General features: G+C 42.5%; 3 protein-coding genes across 4 annotated transcripts in view; 1 reads left to right on the top strand and 2 right to left on the bottom strand.

Moving 5' to 3' along the window:
* The window catches only part of prrc2c (proline-rich coiled-coil 2C), a 37,150-nt gene extending 34,113 nt beyond the window's left edge, over positions 1-3,037 (top strand). Inside the window, exon 34 of the mRNA XM_061032118.1 lies at positions 1,217-3,037. Within this exon, the coding sequence (XP_060888101.1) occupies positions 1,217-1,474 (258 nt within the window). The 3' untranslated portion in view covers positions 1,475-3,037. The remainder of the gene's footprint in view (positions 1-1,216) is intronic.
* A 1,058-nt stretch (positions 3,038-4,095) lies between these two features.
* Positions 4,096-11,252, bottom strand: myoc (myocilin). Its single transcript, XM_061032124.1, has 5 exons — positions 10,612-11,252; positions 8,062-8,127; positions 7,812-7,904; positions 5,860-6,071; positions 4,096-5,236 (listed from the first exon to the last, which is right to left on the bottom strand). The coding sequence occupies exons 1-5, from the start codon at positions 11,096-11,098 to the stop codon at positions 4,655-4,657; spliced, it is 1,440 nt and encodes a 479-aa protein (XP_060888107.1). The 5' UTR covers positions 11,099-11,252; the 3' UTR covers positions 4,096-4,654.
* A 5,580-nt stretch (positions 11,253-16,832) lies between these two features.
* vamp4 (vesicle-associated membrane protein 4) overlaps positions 16,833-21,319 on the bottom strand; it is a 15,735-nt gene continuing 11,248 nt past the window's right edge. For both annotated transcript variants that reach the window (XM_061032115.1, XM_061032117.1), the window contains 3 exons: positions 18,177-18,256; positions 18,032-18,083; positions 16,833-17,950 (listed from right to left, as the gene is read on the bottom strand). In XM_061032115.1, coding sequence (XP_060888098.1) covers positions 17,925-17,950; positions 18,032-18,083; positions 18,177-18,256 — 158 coding nt within the window. In that variant the 3' untranslated portion in view covers positions 16,833-17,924. The remainder of the gene's footprint in view (positions 17,951-18,031; positions 18,084-18,176; positions 18,257-21,319) is intronic.

Below are 21,319 nucleotides of genomic sequence, written 5' to 3'. Positions count from 1 at the left end.
AAAAAATATTAATCTGAAATACAAACTATCAAAGTAAGATTCCATTATTTTGCATGCAGCCTTGTTACGACCTGAATCGGCTGCATCATCATCGTTTTTCATATGATCCTGTTGAAATTGATCTAAAATAAAAACGGAATCAGCTTTATTGGCCAGGAATGCTTACACACACAAGGAATTTAACTTCGGTGAACTGTGCTCTCTTATGTACAAGTATAACATTAAATATCAACAATAAACATGATAAGCAAAGACTAATATGTACAAGACTAAATAAGAAACCGTGCAGTGGTGAATAGTGCAAAAGATGCTGAAGTAGACTAAATTCTGTTCTATGGTTTTAGATTATGTTACATTCTGTGTAAAATTGTCAAAATAAGCAAGTGATGTCCAAGATGTGGTCGTGATTTCTTAATCCTTTTTATAATGATCCAAAGAAAAGCACAATAGATAGAACAAACTGTAACCTGCATAAACTTGAGACAGATTTGCTGCAGTGCTAAGGAGCACTTTACAATTGAAGAAAGAGACAAATACAAATACCACGTGACAACTGTACTGCTTTGAGGAGCAACTATCGCATCATTTTTGCTTCCTTTCCAGTTAAATAAGAATTTATAAAAACTACTTGAAAGGTAGTTTCAAGAAATGTTTTGTGTTTTCAGAATTGTTTTGTTTTTGTTGAGCAAAACCTGATGTGAATGAATTTTGTGTTTGTCACATTTTCAATCAGGGCTGTTAACTGACAAGGACCTCAAAAAACGATACTTTGTAATACTCAGAACAGAATCTACTGATTTACTAACAACGTGGAAACGAGAACACATTTTTCTGTGTGGTAGAGACAAAATTATTTAATTCAAAATTTGCGTTTAATTAACTGGAAAATAACATGTTGCTGTGTTTGGGAAGTTTTTGTGAATCGGTCACACAGAACTTAAGAGCTCCCAGCGAAGAATGCAGGTGGGGACTGAATGAAAATGATGAGCAGGAGACCGATAAAGGCAGAATCGATATAAAATGCAAAAGATTCTGATGACGCAAACACAGCTTTTAGCTGGGGCTGTCCAGATGTTGGGTTGTCTGGACATTAAGGGTTATTAAGCATTAGAAGATGCTCCAAGAAATGACGAGACAAAAAGTAAAAAGTAAAAATACCAACATTTGTACTTAATGTTACTTATGTAACGACTTAATGTTTGTTTCCTCTCTGCAGGCGAAGCAGCGGGCCGAGGTGCTGCAGTCCACTCACAAGTTCTTCTCGGAGCAGCAGCAGCAGCAGCTCAAAGCCCCCCAGGTCAGCAAAGTGTCCCGGCTTGATCAGGGCGGGAAGCCCCCCCTTGACATCCCAGCCCCAAACCACCAGGCAGGAGGAGATCGCCCGGATTCTGACAAACCTCCCGTCTCTGCAGCCAAACCCATACGGACCGGCCCCATAAAACCACAGGCCATCAAACCAGAAGAGGGCAAGTAGAGAGCAGCCCCCCCTCTTCAGACGACCCTGTGCATGGATGGAAGAGAGGAGAGAGAGTCAGGCCCCGTCACTCTGCACCCACCTCATATCAGCCCCTGGGATGGGGGGCAGAGTGGGGGAGGAGGGTGATTACTGACAGTAGACACTGTCATCTTCTTACTCCTACTCCCCCCTTGTCCCCCTGCAGATGGGGTCTTTGTCCCCTCTCCCTCATCCCCCTGCAGGTGGGGGCCTTTCAGTTGGATTCTTCCATCGTTTAAAGAGGCTGTTGATATAAATCTACGGAGGGTAGATCAGAGAGCTGGAGGAGAGAATGAAGAGATTTGCTGCTGAGTTTGCCATTTTTCTAGCTCTTGATTTCTTTGTTTTATTTCTCAGATAGGATCTCATGTTAGAGGAAGAACCAATCAGTTTGTTTTTGTAGTCAGAACAATCCTGTTAAAGAGGCGTCACTTTATGTTCTCCATCATAACTAATCCAGAGGTTTGTGCGTCTCCTCACTCACTCAAGGGTTTGATGCACATTGTCCTCACAGAGACATGAAATCACAAACTGTCCTCGCTTTTTTTTTTTTTTTTTTTTTCTTTCATTTTTCTTTCTGTTGTATCGGAATGGAAATGTGAAAATTGCAGCAGTTAATTGACTTAAATGATTGATTTTTGATTAGTCTGCCTGTGAGCCTTTGCTCCTGCCTTCTGCTCTCATCTCCTGCCTGAAAAGTACTGATGTGTGTGTGTCTGTGTGTGTGTGGGGTGGGGGTGTGTGTTTGTAGCTCCTGTATATTTAGCCAAAGGTTAAAGCAGCACAGGGATGATGTCACAGCCCTGTAGGATGCTGTTTCCATGGCAGCAGAGTGTTGAATGGGGATAAAGGATTACATTGATGATGTATGATCACTACACACAGCTGTCACTCACCCTGTCACTGCTTACACACCACCCTTGCTGTCTGTCACACACACACTCACACACACTTCACTGTAAAGCACCCAGACCTGCTGCTATTGTCTGATCAGTGCCCTTAGCTAGCCGTTAGCAGGATAGGGCTAAATAGAGGAGCTGAGTGTTGAAACAGTAGAAATCTTTGAGCATGTGTCTGTCCACCCTCACGAGAGGGCGATTGAGGACAAGACACAGGGATGGAGAGAGATGAAAAGAGGAGGAGCCTGATGTTTGATGCGTTGGGGCAGGAGGACACGTGATGTTTGGTTGTGTTTACTGACAAAAGCGATCAGTGCTGTTTCCTGTCTCTGCCTCACCTCCGCTGGCTCACCCGCCCGCCCACAACGCTTTCATCTGGGATTGTGGTGACGGGGTCCTTAAGATATGTACAGTAGTATGAACCCAGAGGTGGTGGTGGGGTGGGTGGGGTCCTCCTCACCTGTAACCTGTGGGAGAGTCCCTGCTGTGGAGGGTGGATGAGGGAGGGAGGGGAATGATTTTTTTTCTTGTTTTGTTTTTGTTGAACTTGTACAGGGGTTTCATCGCTGTATTAAAATATGTACGGTCTTATTTACATTCTCTCGGTTTGGTTACAGAAACTAATAAAAAATAATATACTGTTGACATGCTTCAGTGTTTTTACTCACATTACTCTTTTTGTGCAAAATAATCAAAATGTAAGAATCTTTTCCTGCCAGAAGGTGGCAGTGCAACACTTAACTTTGTTGTTAGTTATTCCATACATGAGGACTCCATTAGGTTTAGGTTCATTGAGTATTAATGGGTTAATACATTTGTTCATACTGCTCACATGAATCCATTAAATAACTTAAATTAACAATTCTTGTGTTGCCAGGTTTTGGTTGATTTTGTCCTCCTTTTAGTAAACTTTATTTTTTGTTCAGGCTGAGCTGGACCCCTCCACTCCTGGTCGGGGGTCCTGCTCATCCTTTCTGGGTTACACGCTGTGATAACAGCAGCTCACTGTACATTATCCTTTACTTATAAAATCATATATTTTAATGATGAATTAATCATTTATACACACAAGAGGTGGCATTAGCGTCTTTACTTAAACTAAACAACTTGCCTGCACACATTTCATCTAACTTAATGTGGTAGTGTTGATCTGACCTGATGAAGAATCAGCTGAACAAAACTTCATGTGGACTCTTCAGTCATTGATGAAAGCAGAATGAGCATTTTTTTTTTAAGGACTCTTAAGATCCAAAAAAACAGTCCAGTGGAAAGACAACAGATTATACCAACTAAACTCTAACATCATTTAAAGACTTTAAAAACTGGAGGTTGTCTCAGTGCAATTGTATTAAAGTTGAGGTGATTGCTATTATTAATTACAAAGTGATTAATATTGTTTTTTCACAGAAACAAGTAGGGGGGTTCCAAAGAAAAAAGGTCGGGAACCATCTTTTTAATGATGTCCACTACAGAATCATGTTGAGGTTTTTTAAGGCAGGGCTGCCTGCAGGCCTGAACATAATGACCATCCAGTATTGGTTTTCTTTCTCCCTTGAACAGAGATTTCTTCAGATTCACTCCAGAATCTACTTTTCTAATTTCCCGCTTTATTTCCTAGATAACTCAATAATAACTCGAACTCTTCATACAGTGGTACCAGTACTTGTCTGATTGATATAATACCATAAAAAGCATACACAATTGTTGTTATTTAACTTTATTAAATGACAGTTTTGAGCATTACATTTCGATCTTGACTACAGTGTAAGAACATGCAGAACTCAGTACATGCTGAGTAAGAGTATTTGATTAAGCAGGAGATGCTTGCTGGTGAAACAAAGCATGTGTGTCATACCTCAGGAGTTTGTGTTCTAAACTGTATTCATGCTTATCCCACCTATAGCTTATCAAATCAGACCACGCTCCAACTTTCAGACTTCAAAAATATATATATATATATAGCTTTAACAACAGAACAAAATCATACATCTGAATAAAGGCGGTACAAAAATAATTCCTCTGAAAATCATCTCTGTGGACCTCGCCACTGAAGACAGAAAAGCAGACCTGCAGGGGGCGCTGTTCCTTAAACGTCTTTATTTCACTCTGGAGTTTGGTGGTTCAGTCCTCGCTCTTCTAAGTGTTGATACTGATGGTGTTAGCTTTAAACTTCTACCACACATGCTCTAAAGCTCTGAGTCTCTGAAGCAGGAACAAGTGAGCGCATACCACTTCCCGCCGTCAGTCCCGTATGGCCGGGTTAGTTCGCCTGCTGGCGGCTGAGCCTGATGTCATAGGACACTATGTGGAAGTTGTCCCAGGCGAAGAGTTTCCTCTGAGCCCGGTTGTAGTCGATCATGCTGTTGTAGTTGTATTTGTTCTTCAAGGAGATGGACACAGGCTTCCCCTGGCTGGTTTCCGTGTCGTACATGTAGTTGATCATGGTGTTGGCCGCCGTGTAGCTTGCCACCGTGTACAGCTTTCCACAGATAATGAAGGAGTTGGCCACCGAGTTCTTCCTGATTTGGGTCTCCCAGCTCCTCTTCACCTCCAGACTGTGGGGGTCCAGCTGTGAGATCACAATGGCTCCTTTGGCTTTGTTGGTGGAGTAGACAGCCCATAACCCCCGCTCATCTACAGACAGGTCAATGTCTGTGTAGCCCCCCCAGGAGTAAGGGAACTGGCCATGGAAGCCGGCGTGGGGGAGGTCCCGCCGTGCCGCTGTGCTCTCGGAGGCCAGGTCGTAACGGATGAGAGTGCGGCTACGACGTCTCTGATAGTAGAGAGAGCCTCGGTACATAGTGGATCCGGTGCTCTCCACCTGCTCCGGCAACAGCAGCACCTGTCATCGAAACAAAACATCGGTGAGTGACAAAACAATAACATCCAACTAAATATCCAATCTCTGAACTCACTGGATATTGCCTGATTGTTTATCCTCTGAAAGAAACAAGCAACTTTTCAGGACTTCCAACAGTTAGCAAAATCTGACTTTCAGAGAGCTTGCCAGTCTGACGAGCAAGTCGACAAGCGAGGGTGGAGTTGGAGGCTCGGATTCGGGACCAGGCAGATAATCTAACCTCTAATAAAGTGTTTTGCATAAATATGCCTAAAAGGGGCGTGGCTGAGTTGATGGAGATTTAATCCCCGCCTCAGCTCCATTTCTTTACCTGTTTCTAGATTGATCTAAAGTTAGGTAGGCACCACTGTTAGGCTTCATTACTCCTCCTCAGAAACCAGGTGGCGTATGAGACTACATCCACGTTTTAAACAGTCTGTATCACATTTCATTACATCTTATTGGGTGTCTTCCCTTTAGCTCTGGACATAGACTGTTTTTATAAAGCAGACCCCTGCTGAAACTCTTGTGAACGACACTACTCTAACAGAACCAAAACGCTTTGGATTCCTAAATACATTTTTAAAAAAATCTGGTCCCAAGAATACCAGGCACGTGACACCCACCTTGGATGGGAAGCCTTTACTGAGTTGCACCATGTCGTCATATCCAAACAGCTTCCTGATATCGGAGCCGACCGTATCAATACGCCAGATCATGTCGGGTCCATAAGGGGAGACGGCCTCAGGATCCTGCATCCAAACTCCATATTTACCTTCAATGTTGTCGGCCTTCCTGTGAGTGACGGGCTCACCAACTGAAATCAAATCCCCACAACCTGCAAGCGAGAAGGAAAAGAAACATGAGCGAGAGGAGGATGAAAAGATAAATTTGACAGTCAGAATTTGACACTAGAAGCACCAAGCCTCTATCTGATGCCGGGGAAGAGAAGGCCTCAGTCAACAAGAGCACGAAGACTTAAATCATTATCTGATATGGGGAAAAGGAAGGCTGGAGTCACCCAACTGATACAGGAAACCGTTCTGAAAAAACAGGATTTAGGTCAGGAACTGATACAGGAAACCAGAGGACTTCAGTCACCATCTCGTACAAAACACACTTAAGTTAGTTACTAACAGGAACATGTAGACTTAAGTCATCAATTGAAACTGAGATCAAAGACTTAAGTTAGTAACTGGTAGTTAGAAAAAAAACTTAATTTACTATTTAATAGAAGGAATTCAAAGATTTAAGTCACTGATTCTGATTATAATGACTTGAATCACTCTCTGTTTTGGGGTAAGAAATGACTCGAGTTTAAGAGTGACAGACAAAATAACGGACCCTGGAGGACTTGTGTTCTTAACGGGTAAAAGAAGCATATAGACTTAAGTCACTTCCTGACACTGAGAACAAGAACTTTTAAGACTGAAGCAGTGAATTGTTACTGGTGGCTCAGAGACTAAGATCATTCATAGAACTCTAATTCTTAGGTTCTTAGCCTGTGTGTATGACTTCATAATTCTTATTATTCTCCATGTTTTACAGTAATTTCAGACTTTTTGTTCACACTGACACTTAGTATTACTTATCTGATACTGGTAGCATGAAGACACACTGGCTTATATTTGAGGTTATCCTGACTGTTTAAGTCTCTTCCTTTAAGTTATCCAGTGTTTCTCTGACATAAGGTGACTACAGTGAAGGGGATCCACTTATTTGTGGTCGGGGGATGTTGAGGGTAAACTGAGAAGGGGATCAGGGTGTTTTCGAGGTCATCTCTCTTCTTCATGGAGGCACACAGCAGGTCAGCGCTCTGCCTGAGTCACCTCCATCAGAGCAAAAACTGGACTACACCTCATCCTGCATGCGGCCTGCTGGGAAAGCGATAAGGCCGCATGTATATTTACCACTTCCTAAAATAAAACCTCACAGTGGATTAAGACTTAGACAGGAGTATGTCTTATAAATACACCTGAAACACGTTAGCTCCCTGCAGCACGGCCTCGTCACAGATTAAATGGCCGCACGAGGAGACTGCACGTGTATTTTTTCATGATCTCTGAAACAATCAAACCTGCTGACAGCCATTCTGACGGGTTATTAAGGAACGTTTAACAGTGTGTCACATCCTCGTCAGAGTATCCTCCTCTCAACGTAGCGAGACAAACTGTTATGAGCCCTCACACATACCTTTGAATTGGCATGACTGTGGTATTCTCGACCCAAATGCTGCAGTATTAATAGCAGTATTTGCTTTGAGGCTGTCAACAGGGGGTGAGTGTCATGTTTGCCAGGTCAGATGGATGGGGGGGGGGGGGGGGTTTACTTCTTTAAGGGATTTTTCACGTCCTTCAGTATTTATAGTCAATCTGGTAGTCTTCTTGTTTCCCTGCTGTTTTGGGCACATTGATGCTCCAGTTTGCATTGGCTACATTTTTCAACTTCAGAGGTTGTCACTTGTAGAAAAGTTACATGTTTCATTTCTTCGGTTATTTGTGATTTGTAGTTGATATTAAACATTCCTAGTCCCTCAGCTGACCTTCTGAAAAGAGAGTTCAACATTTCAAACACAGACCTGTTAAGTCCTCCGAGCCGACCGGAGCAGGAACCTCCGTCACCTCGGCCTTCAGCTCCTGGAAACCTTGAGATCCAATCTGCCACGTTGAGTCTGACACAGACAGACAGACAGACAGACAGACAGACAGACAGACAGACAGACAGACAGACAGACAGACAGACAGACAGACAGACACAATGTTTTGAGACATGCGTTCAGGTGGAGAGGACACAGACAGGTGAAGGTGAACAAAAAGAAAAAGACTCACCTCTGAGACTGCTGCTGTCCCCCTGTCTGTTGGGCCTGGACACCAGGTGAGACATGGAGCTGGAACCTGAACACACACACACACACACACACACACACATGCACACACAAATTGATTGAGGGTGTGTTTAAGTATCCAAACATGGCCAACAGCAGGAATCAAACTCCTCTGAATAGATTCCCAGCAGCTCGGAGACACACAGTCACCTCATCGCCTAACTTTAACACACACAGTGACTGTAACACATACTAACACACATTAATATAACACACACACTAACTGTATCACACACTATAACTGAACACACACAGTGACTGTAACACACATACTGATTTGAACACACATACTAACTGTAACACACACTATGAGTGAAACACACAGACTGACTGTAAAGCACACAAGCTAACTGTAATACACATACTGAGGTTCTGACAAACAAAACACACACTTCCTACTCACCTCACAGTGAGTAGGAAGTGTGTGTTTGTGTAACACAAGTCTGACCTCTTGTATGTGCATGTGTGAGCCTGTTGTTCTGCACGTGCAAATTTCAGGCTTGGAATGAGCTCTAATGATGCCTAACGCATTAAACACCAACATCTGGACGCTGATGTTGATGAAGATAATGGAAAAGGCTGATGAGGAAGTACAGCAGGGACGTGGGAAACATTTGTGTGACAAACAGTGATGTGTTTGAAGACATTAATGGAAACACTGAGGCCATTTAAAGGTCAGAGAACAAAGATCTCCAGGGGGGTCGTTTCCCAGAGGAGTCAGACATTCATCATCATCAGTGTCGTCGTCGTCATCGCCATCATCATCATCATCATCACCATCATCATCACAGATAAACAGCTTGGTTTTTTTAATGATTTATTTGAATATTTCCTCATAATCCAGAGTAAAGTTGACAGGCATGTAGTTTCAAACAGGAGGTGTTGTCAGTATTGATCTGATTAAGACAGTTTACAGGAGTGATAGTGATGGACTCACTACTCTACACAACTGATTTGGGAAATAGATGTCATTTATTAAAGCTTTGGAACTTTTCAATAGTGCCAGTACGGTAATTAAAATAATCTTTTAAAATGTGTGGTACTGAAACATTTAGAAGGAAAGCTTAATTCAAATCATTCAACTATTTTTTGTCATGGAGGTGTGGTTATAGTAATAACTGCGGGTTGGCTGAGGCTGTGGGGGAGGGGGAGGGGCCCAGAAATCATGGAGACGCCCCTGAAGAGTTGTGTGATCTCTTTTCCATCTGCGCCCCCTCTCGGGGCCCTTGTGTGTGTGTGTGTGTGTGTGTGTGTGTGTGTGTGTTTGAGTGTTCAGGTGTAAACATGGGGAGCTGAAAAGATTACCTGAGGCATGCAGGAGAGATTAAGAGTACGTAAACTGTCCTGATGCAGAGGAAGGATTTATTGCTGCTGGAAGTCTTTACAACTAATACTGGTAGGATGGGGTTTAACAGAGAAAAGGAGGTGCGGGGGAGGGGGGAGCTAATCACACGGCTGTTTGGCTGCTGTAAACACACAGAACACTGGAGCTTAAACCCCAAGGCTCCAGGATAACCCCTCTGGCCCTCTAACCTTTTAGGTTTAGTGTTATTGCCCCCAAAGCCCCCCCCTCCCCCAAAGCCCCCCCCCCCACAGCATTGACCCACCAGGCGCCATCAAAAGCTCTGAGAGAAGACCTTGGCACAGACCACTTCCAGAGTGCGCATCATATTTCAGCCCCCACCCCCATAAGACAAGTCATTCGTGCTCCGCTGGACACTCAGAGGGAAACACCGACATAAAGAGAGTTGACCCCCCCTGAACACACACACACACACACACACACACACACACACACACACACACACACACACACACACACACACACACACACACACACACACACACACTCCAAAACCAGAACCCACATACACAGGAAGGAAGCAGAAACATAAGCCGGCGTCTTTGCAGCCAAAACATTAATAACACACACAAGTAAACAGGTGGGTCATGACGGTGCACACACACATTATCACCCCATGGTCTCTAGGGGATATGTGCGCAAACTTGCTCACACACACACATGCATGCAAACACACACACACCCTCACACACTGTTGTATATGTGCAGGTGTCATCACATGTCTGCTCTAATGAAGCTGTTCTCTTTCTTCATAGACCAACGGCCTGTCTGCAGGTTATTAGATTATCGAGTCGCAGATCTTCATGCATGTTAGAAAAATCTGAATATTCGATAAACATGTTTGCACAATAATCTGAAAGAATGAAATTAAAACATAAAAACTCACATCTCGCTTAGATTCATCTTTTCAATTGAAAAAAGCTAATCTGCATTTCCAAAAGTCAATTTCTCAATGACTTTTAAGAAATGACTAAAATAATCTGCTCATCCTCATTTTAAGCTAAAAAAAAGATTGAAATATTTTACACTTTTGACACTTTTGCTTGATAAATGACTGAAGCAGTTTAAAAATATTGAGCAATGATTTTCATTTGACAGATGACTCGTTGAAGCTCTGTGTGGATCTCTTACCCGCAGCAGGTCTCAGCAGGCCTCCGCCCTGCACAGGGGGGCTTGGTGGCACTATGGGGGTGTGTAGGGGGCAGGGTCTGCTCCTCAGCCTCTCGGTCTCCCTCCTCATCTCCTCCATCCTCCTCTGCAGACCCTGCAGCTCCTGTTCCAGACGCTCCTTCTCCCCCTGCAGCAGGTTCCTCTCCCCCACCGCCTTGCTCAGAGCGTCCCGCAGCTCAGGCTGACCTCTGGATCCGGCCCCCTGGTGACCCCCAGCGTCCCCCCCACTCAGCCGGGACACCAGCACCTCCAGCAGGCTGAGTCTGGCCTTCAGGCCCTCGAGCTCGGGGCCCCCGGCTTGTGGGCAGCTGGCCTCTGTGGGGCTCTGCACGGTGAAGGTGTACTGACAGCGCCCAGCTCGGTCGTTTCCTCTCCACAGGGCGGCTCTGTCCTGAGCGTGCCCCTCCAGGAGGAGAGCACACAGGGACAGGAGGAGCAGGAGGAACATACTGCACACTGATCACAGGTTCAAATCTTAGGAATCACTTTCTCTATTCTTTCCTCTCCTGTTTTATTCTCCTTTAATTGTTCACTTAGTCCAAACGTGCCTGAATTTCTTCTTCTCTTCTTCTTCCCTTGTCCCACCCTCCTCAGTGAACACGTCTGTAACGCTGAGCTCTCCCAACAGCTCACAGATATTTATACAATCTGGAGGGGAAGAGAGGAGAGGTGAGAGGGAGGGAGGGGAGTCAAGGGGGAGGGGGATCAGAGGGACGAGGGAGGCACAAAGAGGAGAGAGTAACAGGATGCTGCTTCTTCTGGGGACAAGACAAAAAACATTTTCACACCAGTTTGAGATTCTCTGTCCTCTATAGAAACTGTCTCTGCATTTTATGATCCAACACGGCTGATGATCTGTGTCTGTAAGATTTGTGTTTTCATCTCTTATAACAACATTATTTTCATGTTTCATCAGTGTAAACGTCCACTGATGTGTGTTTGTGTGTGTGTCTGAGGCTGAGCACTGCAGGCAAATCTGGGTCCTCCTGGATTCAATTTCCTGCTGAGGAGCCGGTGTCCTCTTTCGTTTTGGGGGGGGGGGGGGGGGGGGGGGGGCTGTCTATCGATGAGCAGACACCTGAAGCTGACCCTGACATGGAGCTGAACTGTCTCTCTCTAACACAACCTAAGGGAGCCTCCGGAGGCCGTTCCTCTCAGACGTCTCTCTCTGCGTCTGTGGGTTTGTTCTCTCGTCCCTCTGCCGTGACTCAGACTCACACACAGCCTGGATGGGTGCTTGCAAGGCTCACATGTGATACTGAAGATGGTCTGCTGTTTATTTGTGAGACTTTTGCGATGCCGCAGGTGTGCAGACGCTCACACCTTCAGGTCTCTCAGCTCCAGGTCCTCCTCTGTGTTCGCAGCTCTGGCTCTTCTCTTTCGCTTGGCTCCGTCCTTGTTCTGTGTGACTCAGACATCTTCCAACCCCGGCTGACCTTTCACCCTGAGGTCCTCCTGCACCTACAAACACCACCTGACTCAAATGTTTCTTCTAAGGGAGATCAGAGGGTGCCGAGGTGAAGTGTGCAGACTCACAAACACACATTATCTCCTGCAGGTCAATTCCTCCTCACCTGCTTCTGTCAGTCAACTCACTCTATTATCAATCACTTTATTATAATTAGATTAATCATAACCTTGTTTTTAGAAATTTAGATAACATTCTTCAGAGAAAAAAACAAGAGCAGGATGACAAGAAAAGGGCAACACAACCAAACTATGACAACATGAAGGAAGGTTCAGTGTAAAGTGACAGGGACAAGGAGAGAAGACAGACACAGCTAGAATACTCAAAGCAACCAACCAGGCCTCACATTTGGTCTTTCAAATGGGTTTATATTAACAATCTGTATCTCTTCCACCTTAAAAAAGTATTTTCAAATTTGAATTAATAGAACAATTACTCAACAGGGAGAATAGGACGTATCTGCATACCTCCAGTCCAAGGCATACATCCCAACATTGCCAATGTTTTTGTGCAATTTAGACAGTGTGCAGGAGTTAGCCTGAAATATTTTACTGACTTTTTCTTCTATGGTATATCATTTCTCGTAAAAAGCCTCCGAACCTTTGGATAGTGGCGATCATTAAAATAGCAAAGTTTGTGTCATTTTAAAATGTGTGGTGTCAAACATTATCAAAGGAGTAAAATGTTGCCGCCCCATGTGAGGACTAAAACATCAGTGCAATGGAGTGCAGTCTTAAATAAGGGGTAGGCAGGTGAATTCAATCTAATTAATTAGTGACACAGTGCAAACAACAACCAATCAAGGGGGAGAGGAGAGAGTGAGAAACCAGGAAGTGTACTAAAGGAGGTGCAGTAGGAAAAGAGAGGAAGTGAAAGGAAACAAATAGTGAAAAAATAGTGATCTTTACTAGAGATAGGACAGCGGATAAAGTCAGATATCAGGGAGAGAGAGAGAGAGAGAGAGAGAGAGTGGGGAATGACATGCAGGAAAGGAGCCACAGGTGTGAGGCAGGAATGTTGACGATAAGAAGAAATAGAAGGAAAAATGCGGTTAAATATCACTAAATATTATTTATTTAATATAATTTTCAAGATATTAATTAGTAAAGTTATGATAGAAGCCATGAAAACGCAACTATCACACATTTAAAAAGGCTCTATTTTCTTGCCTCCTGCGTGACCCGGCGCATCACAACACAGCTGCTCGTTACCTGCTCGTTGTGGAGGAGGGCAGGAGACTTATTAGTGAGTGACACTGAGTGTACCGATTAATATCACGTTTATAAATGACCGTAATGTAAAAAAACAACAACAAAGCCCTCCGGAGCCCAGGGACGAAAAAGAAGAAGAGGAAGAAAATATGAAAAAGACACAGAGGTAACGTGCTGCACTGATCAATTATTTATCTGTTGTTAAGATAGCTTGTTATGGATGGATGATAGTGACGTCAGTGTTTCCTAATTCCTAATCAGTAGCTTGAGTTAACGTAAGTTATTTCCACTGTACATTTATTAGGTAAAGATGATTCATTTTAAGAAAATAACCAGTATAAGTAATACACTTCTTTTGTTCCAATGTTGTTTGAGAAACAAAACCTACTTTTATATTAATAGACATCTCTGTATTTAGTTATCTTTCACCCTAGTAGATTAAAATGTTTATTTTCCACCTCCTGTTGTTATTAATAGTTTTAAGCTCTTGCCTTTAGAGTCTTGATGTCTAAGAGCATGAATGCATTTTGTGCTAGAAGTCCTCACTGAATAGATATGTGTGCATGCTGTAGGTCTGGTTGTTATGGAAACGTTATGAAAAACTATGCTGACATACTGCTCTGAACAGAAAATAATAGTATGTGTTCACACTATATATCACAAAATGACCATTGTTTCACAAATGCTCATCTCTCTCCAGGTGCAATCTTAAACATTTAAATCCATCCCCTGCCGTCCCCGGGCCGTCTGTGTGTGACCACTTCTGCTCCCTGCACTGTTTGATACTGTTTGTTCTGTTACACTAGTTATTTGTATTTATTTATAAGAAATATTAGTGTTGTCACCATTTTATTCGCGTTTGTTTAGAAGTATTTTTTATTTTAAAATAAAGAAATGATGTCAAATATAAAGCTGTATGCCAGGTTTCTTTAAGTGTATGAATATTGTGATTAGTGGTCAAACTGTCTGCAATATAAGGGGCAACTGCTGAAATCTTGCCTAGGGCACCAAAATGGTTAGGGCCAGCTCTGTGTGTGTGTGTGTGTGTGTGTGTGTGAGTGAGACAGAAAGAGAGAGAGACTAACACTGGCTGGCATGTTGTCCGCCCTCATCTCTTGTGTGAGTTTAGTTCACTTTTATTGGACTCATATAACCGCTGCTATGCCCGGAATCTGAAGTCATCCAGCATCAGCCCCTAACGGACGACCAAAACATCCTGAGCTGCCAGCGTGTGTGTTTTTGTGAGTGTGTGTGTGTGTGTGTGCAGGATAAAAATGTCCTCACTCACACACACCTTCAGACACACTCAGAGGAGGACATGGTTATTATTTTCCTTCGCATAAGAAGTAGATTGAATTCTCTTGAGACTCAGTTAGCAGAGAGAGTGTGACCGTTGTGTCTGCAGACATGCGAGAGCCGAGCAGAGCCGTAATATTTTACAGCCATTTGTCCAACCAGAACTTTACTACCTCTGATTTCACTGCAACTGAGCAGCACTACAAAGACTCTGAGATTTTCACTGCAGCCACGCCGACATTTAAACAAGTGTACGAGATTAAATAAAGCCATCTGTCCCGTCAGAAGCAGCAGCGACAACAAAGTGTGAGCTGAGAGACCAGATCAATGAAGTCAAACACTCTGGAGCGACTTCTATTTGTCCTCTGTTTAGAGAATCTAATAGAGATGTTTAACATTCAGTTTCATTCATTGTTTTCTTGTTTGAAGTAAAATTGTGCAACTTATTAAGAAGTAGTGGAAATTCTTTCTGCATCCTGACATCAGTACCTTAGCAACAACAATGATGCAACTGCTTAGTGAAGTGAAGTCAATGCATAAGAGCGGTGGACTGAAGTTCAACAGCAAAAAAATGTTTGCAAAATAAAAAAAGTTAATGAAAAAAATTGTTATGTGAAATTTTCAAACATTTATGAGAGACTGCTTGTGTCTCTATTTTTTGTGGTTGACCTTCTGGGCTGGCCCTAAACCTGTATTCTTTGTAATGTCCAGCAGGGGACGACTCGTCATAGTCTGGTTGTATAGAAGTTTTTCATAAAACGTTCCAACTTTGTCAGGCTAATATTCCCTCAGTAAACATTTTCCTAATGAGTTCTATGGTGTCAATTTGTAGTTCCAAGTTTATTTCAATACAGCGTGAGGTTCATTTAGTAAATTATGATTGCATTTAGAGTCAAAGAGACAAGAGAGAAGGGGAGGAGTTAGGGTAGGGTTACCTGTGATTGGCAAGTTTTAAAAATTTAGTTTTATCCTAAACATTTAGCTAAGATAGAAAATATATATAGGATCAAAGCTAAATATGTAGAATCAGGACATGTATTCTTTAACATTTAGATATAATATTTAACATTTATATGTCAATAAAATGATCTTAAATTTATATTCACAAAAAGTAAATATGACAAAGTTCCCAAATATTGTTCTAAATGTGATTAAAAAGTTATTTTTAAAATGTAAATGTTTAGGGATGTTTTAGAGGTAAATGAGGAGAAATGTTGCTGATATTTTTAGTGCACACAACTTTACAATCAGCAGCCCAAATCTGAAAAAGGTGTAAAAAAAAGGGACTTGGGTGACATTACTATGTCCTTTAAAAAAAAAAAAAAAAAAAAACAGTATTTGGTTAAACACTTTCAGAGAGCTGCGTAGCACATATTTAAAATATTTGTTCTTAGGTCTTTTTAAAATCAGGAAGGAGACAAACTGTGGATCACTGATCATTTTAGAGTTCAGTCTAAAACAGCTGGTTTTGGCCGTAATATTTAAAGTCTATGGTTTTGGCTGAAACTAAAGATGATCAGTTTAATTTCACAAAGGAGAAAAGAAACCAGAAGATATTCAGATTTAAAAAAAAAAAACAGAACAGAGGACTTTGACTTTTTGTTTTCTGACTAATTTACTTACACTAGTTCAGCAACAAAACCTTTCAGATGAGCTTAAAGTGACCTGAATCTGATTTTATGACAGTGTGAACAGCACATGTCACACTGAATAGGATCTTTTCAAATCAGATTTGGCCCACTTTCATATGTGAATTATCAAAGGAGTCTGATACAGGTCGCATTTAAAAAGCAACGTGAACAGCCAAACAAAACAATCAGATCTGAGCAAAATAAACGGAATGGATAGTGTAATTAAAAATGGTAGCAGGTCTGAACCTGTATTTGTGTTTCCAATGTCCTGCAGGTCGAGAGCAGCAGGTCTGTCAGAACAATAACTCAGCTCTGACTCCACTCGGTCCAGCTTTAGTGCCATCTCGGGACTCCACACGGCCAGTGAAACCACGGAGCAATAAAAGAGGCGAGTAATGAGAGCGGGAGAAAGAAAGCTGTGGTTAAGAGACCTGCGATGGCATGACCATTAGTTTCCCTCCTAACCTCCAATCGTTCTTTCCATCAACCTCTTCAAAAATGTTCCATCTGATTGACCTCGAGCGTTTCTTTCCTTCCTCACGTCGAGATACTAAACCAGTACAAACCAGATCGCCACCCTTTTAAATCACTTTATTTCAGAGCGAAAAGGATCTCACAGTCTTCCAATGCAGGGTCAGAATATTATACATCCTTCCAGAGTCAATATTTACAGCTAAAATAAATTACATTCAAATAATAAAATGAAGATTTATACAGTTAATTAATGTCACTAAGTTTGTTCAACAGCTCAGCATCCTCAGACATAACAGTGCAGAGACAAACTGTCCCTTCAGATTAAACAGCAGCATCCACACAGCATCACACCGAGCGAGCAGGAGTAACCACAGTGAAGAAACACAGAAGCCGAATTAAAGACAGTTTAAAATCCAAACAGAACCGTCAGCCGTGACCAAACAGGTCCAGAGCTGGGCACAGAGCAGCAGGAAGGGGAGGAGACATTCTTAAACCTGGATGTTTGGGTGTGACGGCCCGCCTGTACAGAAGGAGCTCAGATTTATGGAGGAGAGTAATGTCGGAGAGCAGACGGTGAGTCTTTCTTAAATCCAACCATCTGAGCTGACCAGGAAACACACCTGACATGTGAAATCAGGATGATTCAAAGACTGCAGATGACCCCCAGATGTTCCCTCACCTTGTGTTCAAAAAAATGTTGCCTTTAAAGCCCCACCCCCACTGAGAGGATGGCACACAGGGCATCATGGGAAACCATCTGAGGTTCATCTGCTGAATGTGTGAGCATTTTCTATACGAGTGTGCTGCAGATACAGAGCAGCTAGTTTACAGTTAATATCTATGTGAGGAGTTTTTGTGTTTACAGCAGAGACTGGAGCTTAAATGTGAGGTTTGTGATGGAATGAATCCCTCCGTCATGAGGCAGCGATTTTCTCCGAAACTGCATTTACACACCTCCCCAGTTTTCCCATGATCCCTTTCTGCAGGCGAGATTCAGACTGAGCCTTAGTACTGATCTCACAGCAGATTAATCAGATCTATACTGAGGAGGAGTTAAGTTAAGGAGGGTACAGGGGCTGACATTGAGGGAGAAGTGGGAGGCTGGCTGGCGCCCCCTAGATGGAGTGAAGGACTGTGTGCAGAGGAGAGAGAGATGAGGAAGAGGAGGGATGTCCTTGTCCTCTTGGTCAAACACTAGCGGTATCGCATGATCACTGGAACTGAACCAGACAAAGAAAATTCAGTTATAGGAACGCACAGTCAAATAAATGTATATTCTGTTTGTCTGGTGTTTAACTCACTGATGATGATGAGCAGCAGAGCGACGACTACCAGAGCGATTATGATCTTCATCTGTGGGACAAACAAACAGCGCATATTAAACACCAGATCTATCCGACGAGGACAGACATGAAGAAGACAGACGCAGACAGACAGATGGCTCACCTTCATGTCTCTCCACCACATCCTCCTGTGCAGCTGTTTGGCTCGGCTGCTGAAGGCCGACGCGTTGTCTGATAGGCTCTCTGAAGGATCACATGACCGGAGCACCAAAGAAGAAATGTGAGGAGAAGAAGAAAGAGAAGAAAGAGAAGAAGAACTTTACATACAAAGCACCTTTTTCAAACAAGAATTTACTGCTTCAATAACCAAACAAATAAAATCTCAAAAACAAGCAAATCAGGAACTCAGTCGTTGACAAGGGAAACCACACACAAGTTGAAAAACCAAAGAGACAAAAGTTGTAAAATAAAAGTGTTCAAACGCATTAGAGAGGAATGAGAGAAGAAAAGGTGAGAGCAATAAAAAAAAGTCAAAGAAAAGAAGAAGACGATTAATAATATAAAGCAGGCAGTGATGTCTGTAAAATGTTGCGAGTTTGAAGCCTCAAAATGCAGAGATTATATTAATCCTCTACCACACCAAATGTGGAAAAGAGATCTGTCTGTTTTAGAGAGACAGAATCATCCTGGTCTTGTGTAGAGCTGTTAAAGAGATCCCTCTTGACATCAGGCTATGTATGTTGAACACCTGCCTGCTCCAGGTGAGGAGAGTCACTGCTCTGAGGGGAAAAGTAAAAACTGCCCTGCACATGCACAGTTTTTGAGGAAAATCACGTCCTGCCTTTCTTTGAAGGGAATGAAAATATGTGGAGAAAGAGAGAAATCCAATAAACTCAGGGAAAAGGGAGCCTTTCATACAAGTCCTAGAGGTGATCCAGTCAAAATGAAGAGGGGGAAAATGATCAAAGAAAGCCACTATTACAACGACAAACTCTTGTTTCTGAGAACATTTTCACTTCACTAAGATTCGACTTCATTCAGCCAACATTTCTGTCGTTGATGTAGTCGTGTATTTGTATCCTTACTGAACTGTCAAGGTTCTTTGCGTACAGTCATACGTGGAATACATCTATTTGGAGAAAAAAGGAAGACACATATGGCTGTATTCACACCCCAATACAGGAGGCGTTAATGCTCGTAACTGTTCCCTAACCACTATTAAACAACAAACAAAGAAGAAGCAGATGCAACGAAACACAAGAAGAAGAGTCCCAGTTTTCTGGGAACTTTGCAAAGTCAAATCACTGAAAGATCTGCATAGAAAAGATCTATTTTCATTCCAGCTCAAAAGTTCTTACGATCTGTTACCATGCAGTGTTTTATAGTTAACGCAGCTGCCTTGACAACACACGCCCTCCACCTTAACTTATGTTGTAGAAAACAAACACAATTGATTCAAATCCTCCTGTGTCTCTATGTGAGATCTTACAGCAACTCCAGATGTTGCTAGATGCTCCGTAAGAAATCAGACTCCCACGGTCAAGGTCGAATGGATCTGTGGATCATTCACTGTACAAAAAGGAAGTAAATTCAGTCTTTTAAAATCTTTTTTTAAACTGACTTTCACACATAAAAGTTGATATTTCTTTGTGTATTGTGACTTAGTTTCAAACTCGTCTCTGTCACTTGTCTCTGTTTCATCACACAGTGTCTGTGTTTATCATGCAGGTATCAGCTGGTGATGACGGGTGACTGACAACAAGCAGAAATGTATCCCCAGTAACTATCAGCTTGTTCTAGTTTGTAGCTGCAAACTCTGAGTGCTGCCACTGTAAATAATAACTAGTGTTGCATACAGTCTATGTGCAGTGCACACACACACACGCACACACACACACACACATCCACTGAGTCTCTAAAATCAGTCACAACAAACCCAAAGCTGTCTGGATACAATATTTATTTAACCACGACTTTCTTGTTTATTTTATACGTACGTTATTTGTGTTTTAGATTTTCACACCTGAATATCTGATGTTCGGTTTTACAACATGATGTTTAATAACAATAAGCTGTCTGTTGTTGTAGATAAAATGACTCAGACTGCCTGGCTCTGTGATAGAGTGTGTGTGTGTGTGTGTGTGTGTGTGTGTGTGTGTGTGTGTGTGTGTGTGTGTGTAGCTCTGAGGTGTTACAGTTACGCAAGTCTCTGCTGCTCTGATCATTAAAGACTTTTTTTTAAATCTAAATGTTGAACAACATTTTATCCACAGTGGGGAACACACACCTTCTGCTCTCTCTCTCTGTTTGTTGGTTTCTGTTGTTAACTTGATGTCTCTGCGTGTACTAACAGGAAGGGGAGAGCTCCCTTGCGTGCAGCGTTGTTCTCTTCCAAGCCTCCATCCTTCTTCAGTCTGTGTGTGTGTGTGTGTGTTTGTGTGTCATGTGCTGGCTGTTTGCTCCTCCATGTGTCTGTGAACAATCTGCTGCTACAAAGAGAAGCGCTTACGAGGCTTCTGAGAAAACGCTCGTTAGCCTGCAGGAGTTTCACTACAGGTCACCTGCAAACTGCACCTGTCAATCACTGGATGTTAACGTTTCAACATGGAGGTAACTGTTAGGAACAACACAACCCGTACGATGTGCCACACAACACATCTATAAACAAAAACTACACACACACACACACACAGATGTGTTCCAGATGTGTCTATGTCTTGGTTCGCTGCTCGACATGATGGAGGGACGCAGTTACACAACATCTGTGTGAACATCAGAGTGAGGGCTAATAGAAACATCAGCCTCATGTGTGGAGGAGAAGAAGAACACAAAAAGGAAGAAGACGAAGGAGAAAAAGGTGAAGATGAAGATGAAGAAGAAGAAGAAGCGGGCCTGTGTGTGGTACAAAGCCTGTCCCTGAGACTGATTTCAGACACACACCTGGTAAATCACTAAACCTGGACATCTCATGAACACGTTTATAGTTCACTGAACATGTTAACAAGGAGGCCCTCCACCACTGTGAACACAGTTTTGACTTTTAAACTGTTATGTTTGCATGTGACATTCGTTACAGCCTGTTTGTCTGCGAGATTTAAAGCTGAACTGATGAGAGAATAAACAAGTTTATTAATAGAGCACCATTCATACACATAGCAGTTCAAGGAGTTTTACAGAGTTAAAAAGAGAATATTTAGGACATGAAGAGCGTTGAAAGACATACCAGAAACAAAGAAAATTACACAAAAAATATATTACTAAAATGATGAAATGATTAAAATTAAGTTTAAACTGAGGAACAGATGC

Source organism: Labrus mixtus, chromosome 3 (genome assembly GCF_963584025.1).
Source record: "Labrus mixtus chromosome 3, fLabMix1.1, whole genome shotgun sequence".
NCBI classification, from domain to species: Eukaryota; Metazoa; Chordata; class Actinopteri; order Labriformes; family Labridae; genus Labrus; species Labrus mixtus.
The sequence above is the reverse complement of the archived record's forward strand: the minus strand, read 5'-3'. Positions and strand labels throughout refer to the sequence as shown.

Coding starts and splice junctions, on each gene's coding strand:
- myoc (XM_061032124.1), bottom strand. CDS start 11,098: ATGTTCCTCCTGCTCCTCCTGTCCCTGTGTGCTCTCCTCCTGGAGGGG. Junction 7,905..8,061: donor GGACAGCAGCAGTCTCAGAG/GTGAGTCTTTTT, acceptor TGTCTGTGTCAG/ACTCAACGTGGCAGATTGGA. Junction 6,072..7,811: donor CGGCTCGGAGGACTTAACAG/GTCTGTGTTTGA, acceptor TCTCGCTTGCAG/GTTGTGGGGATTTGATTTCA.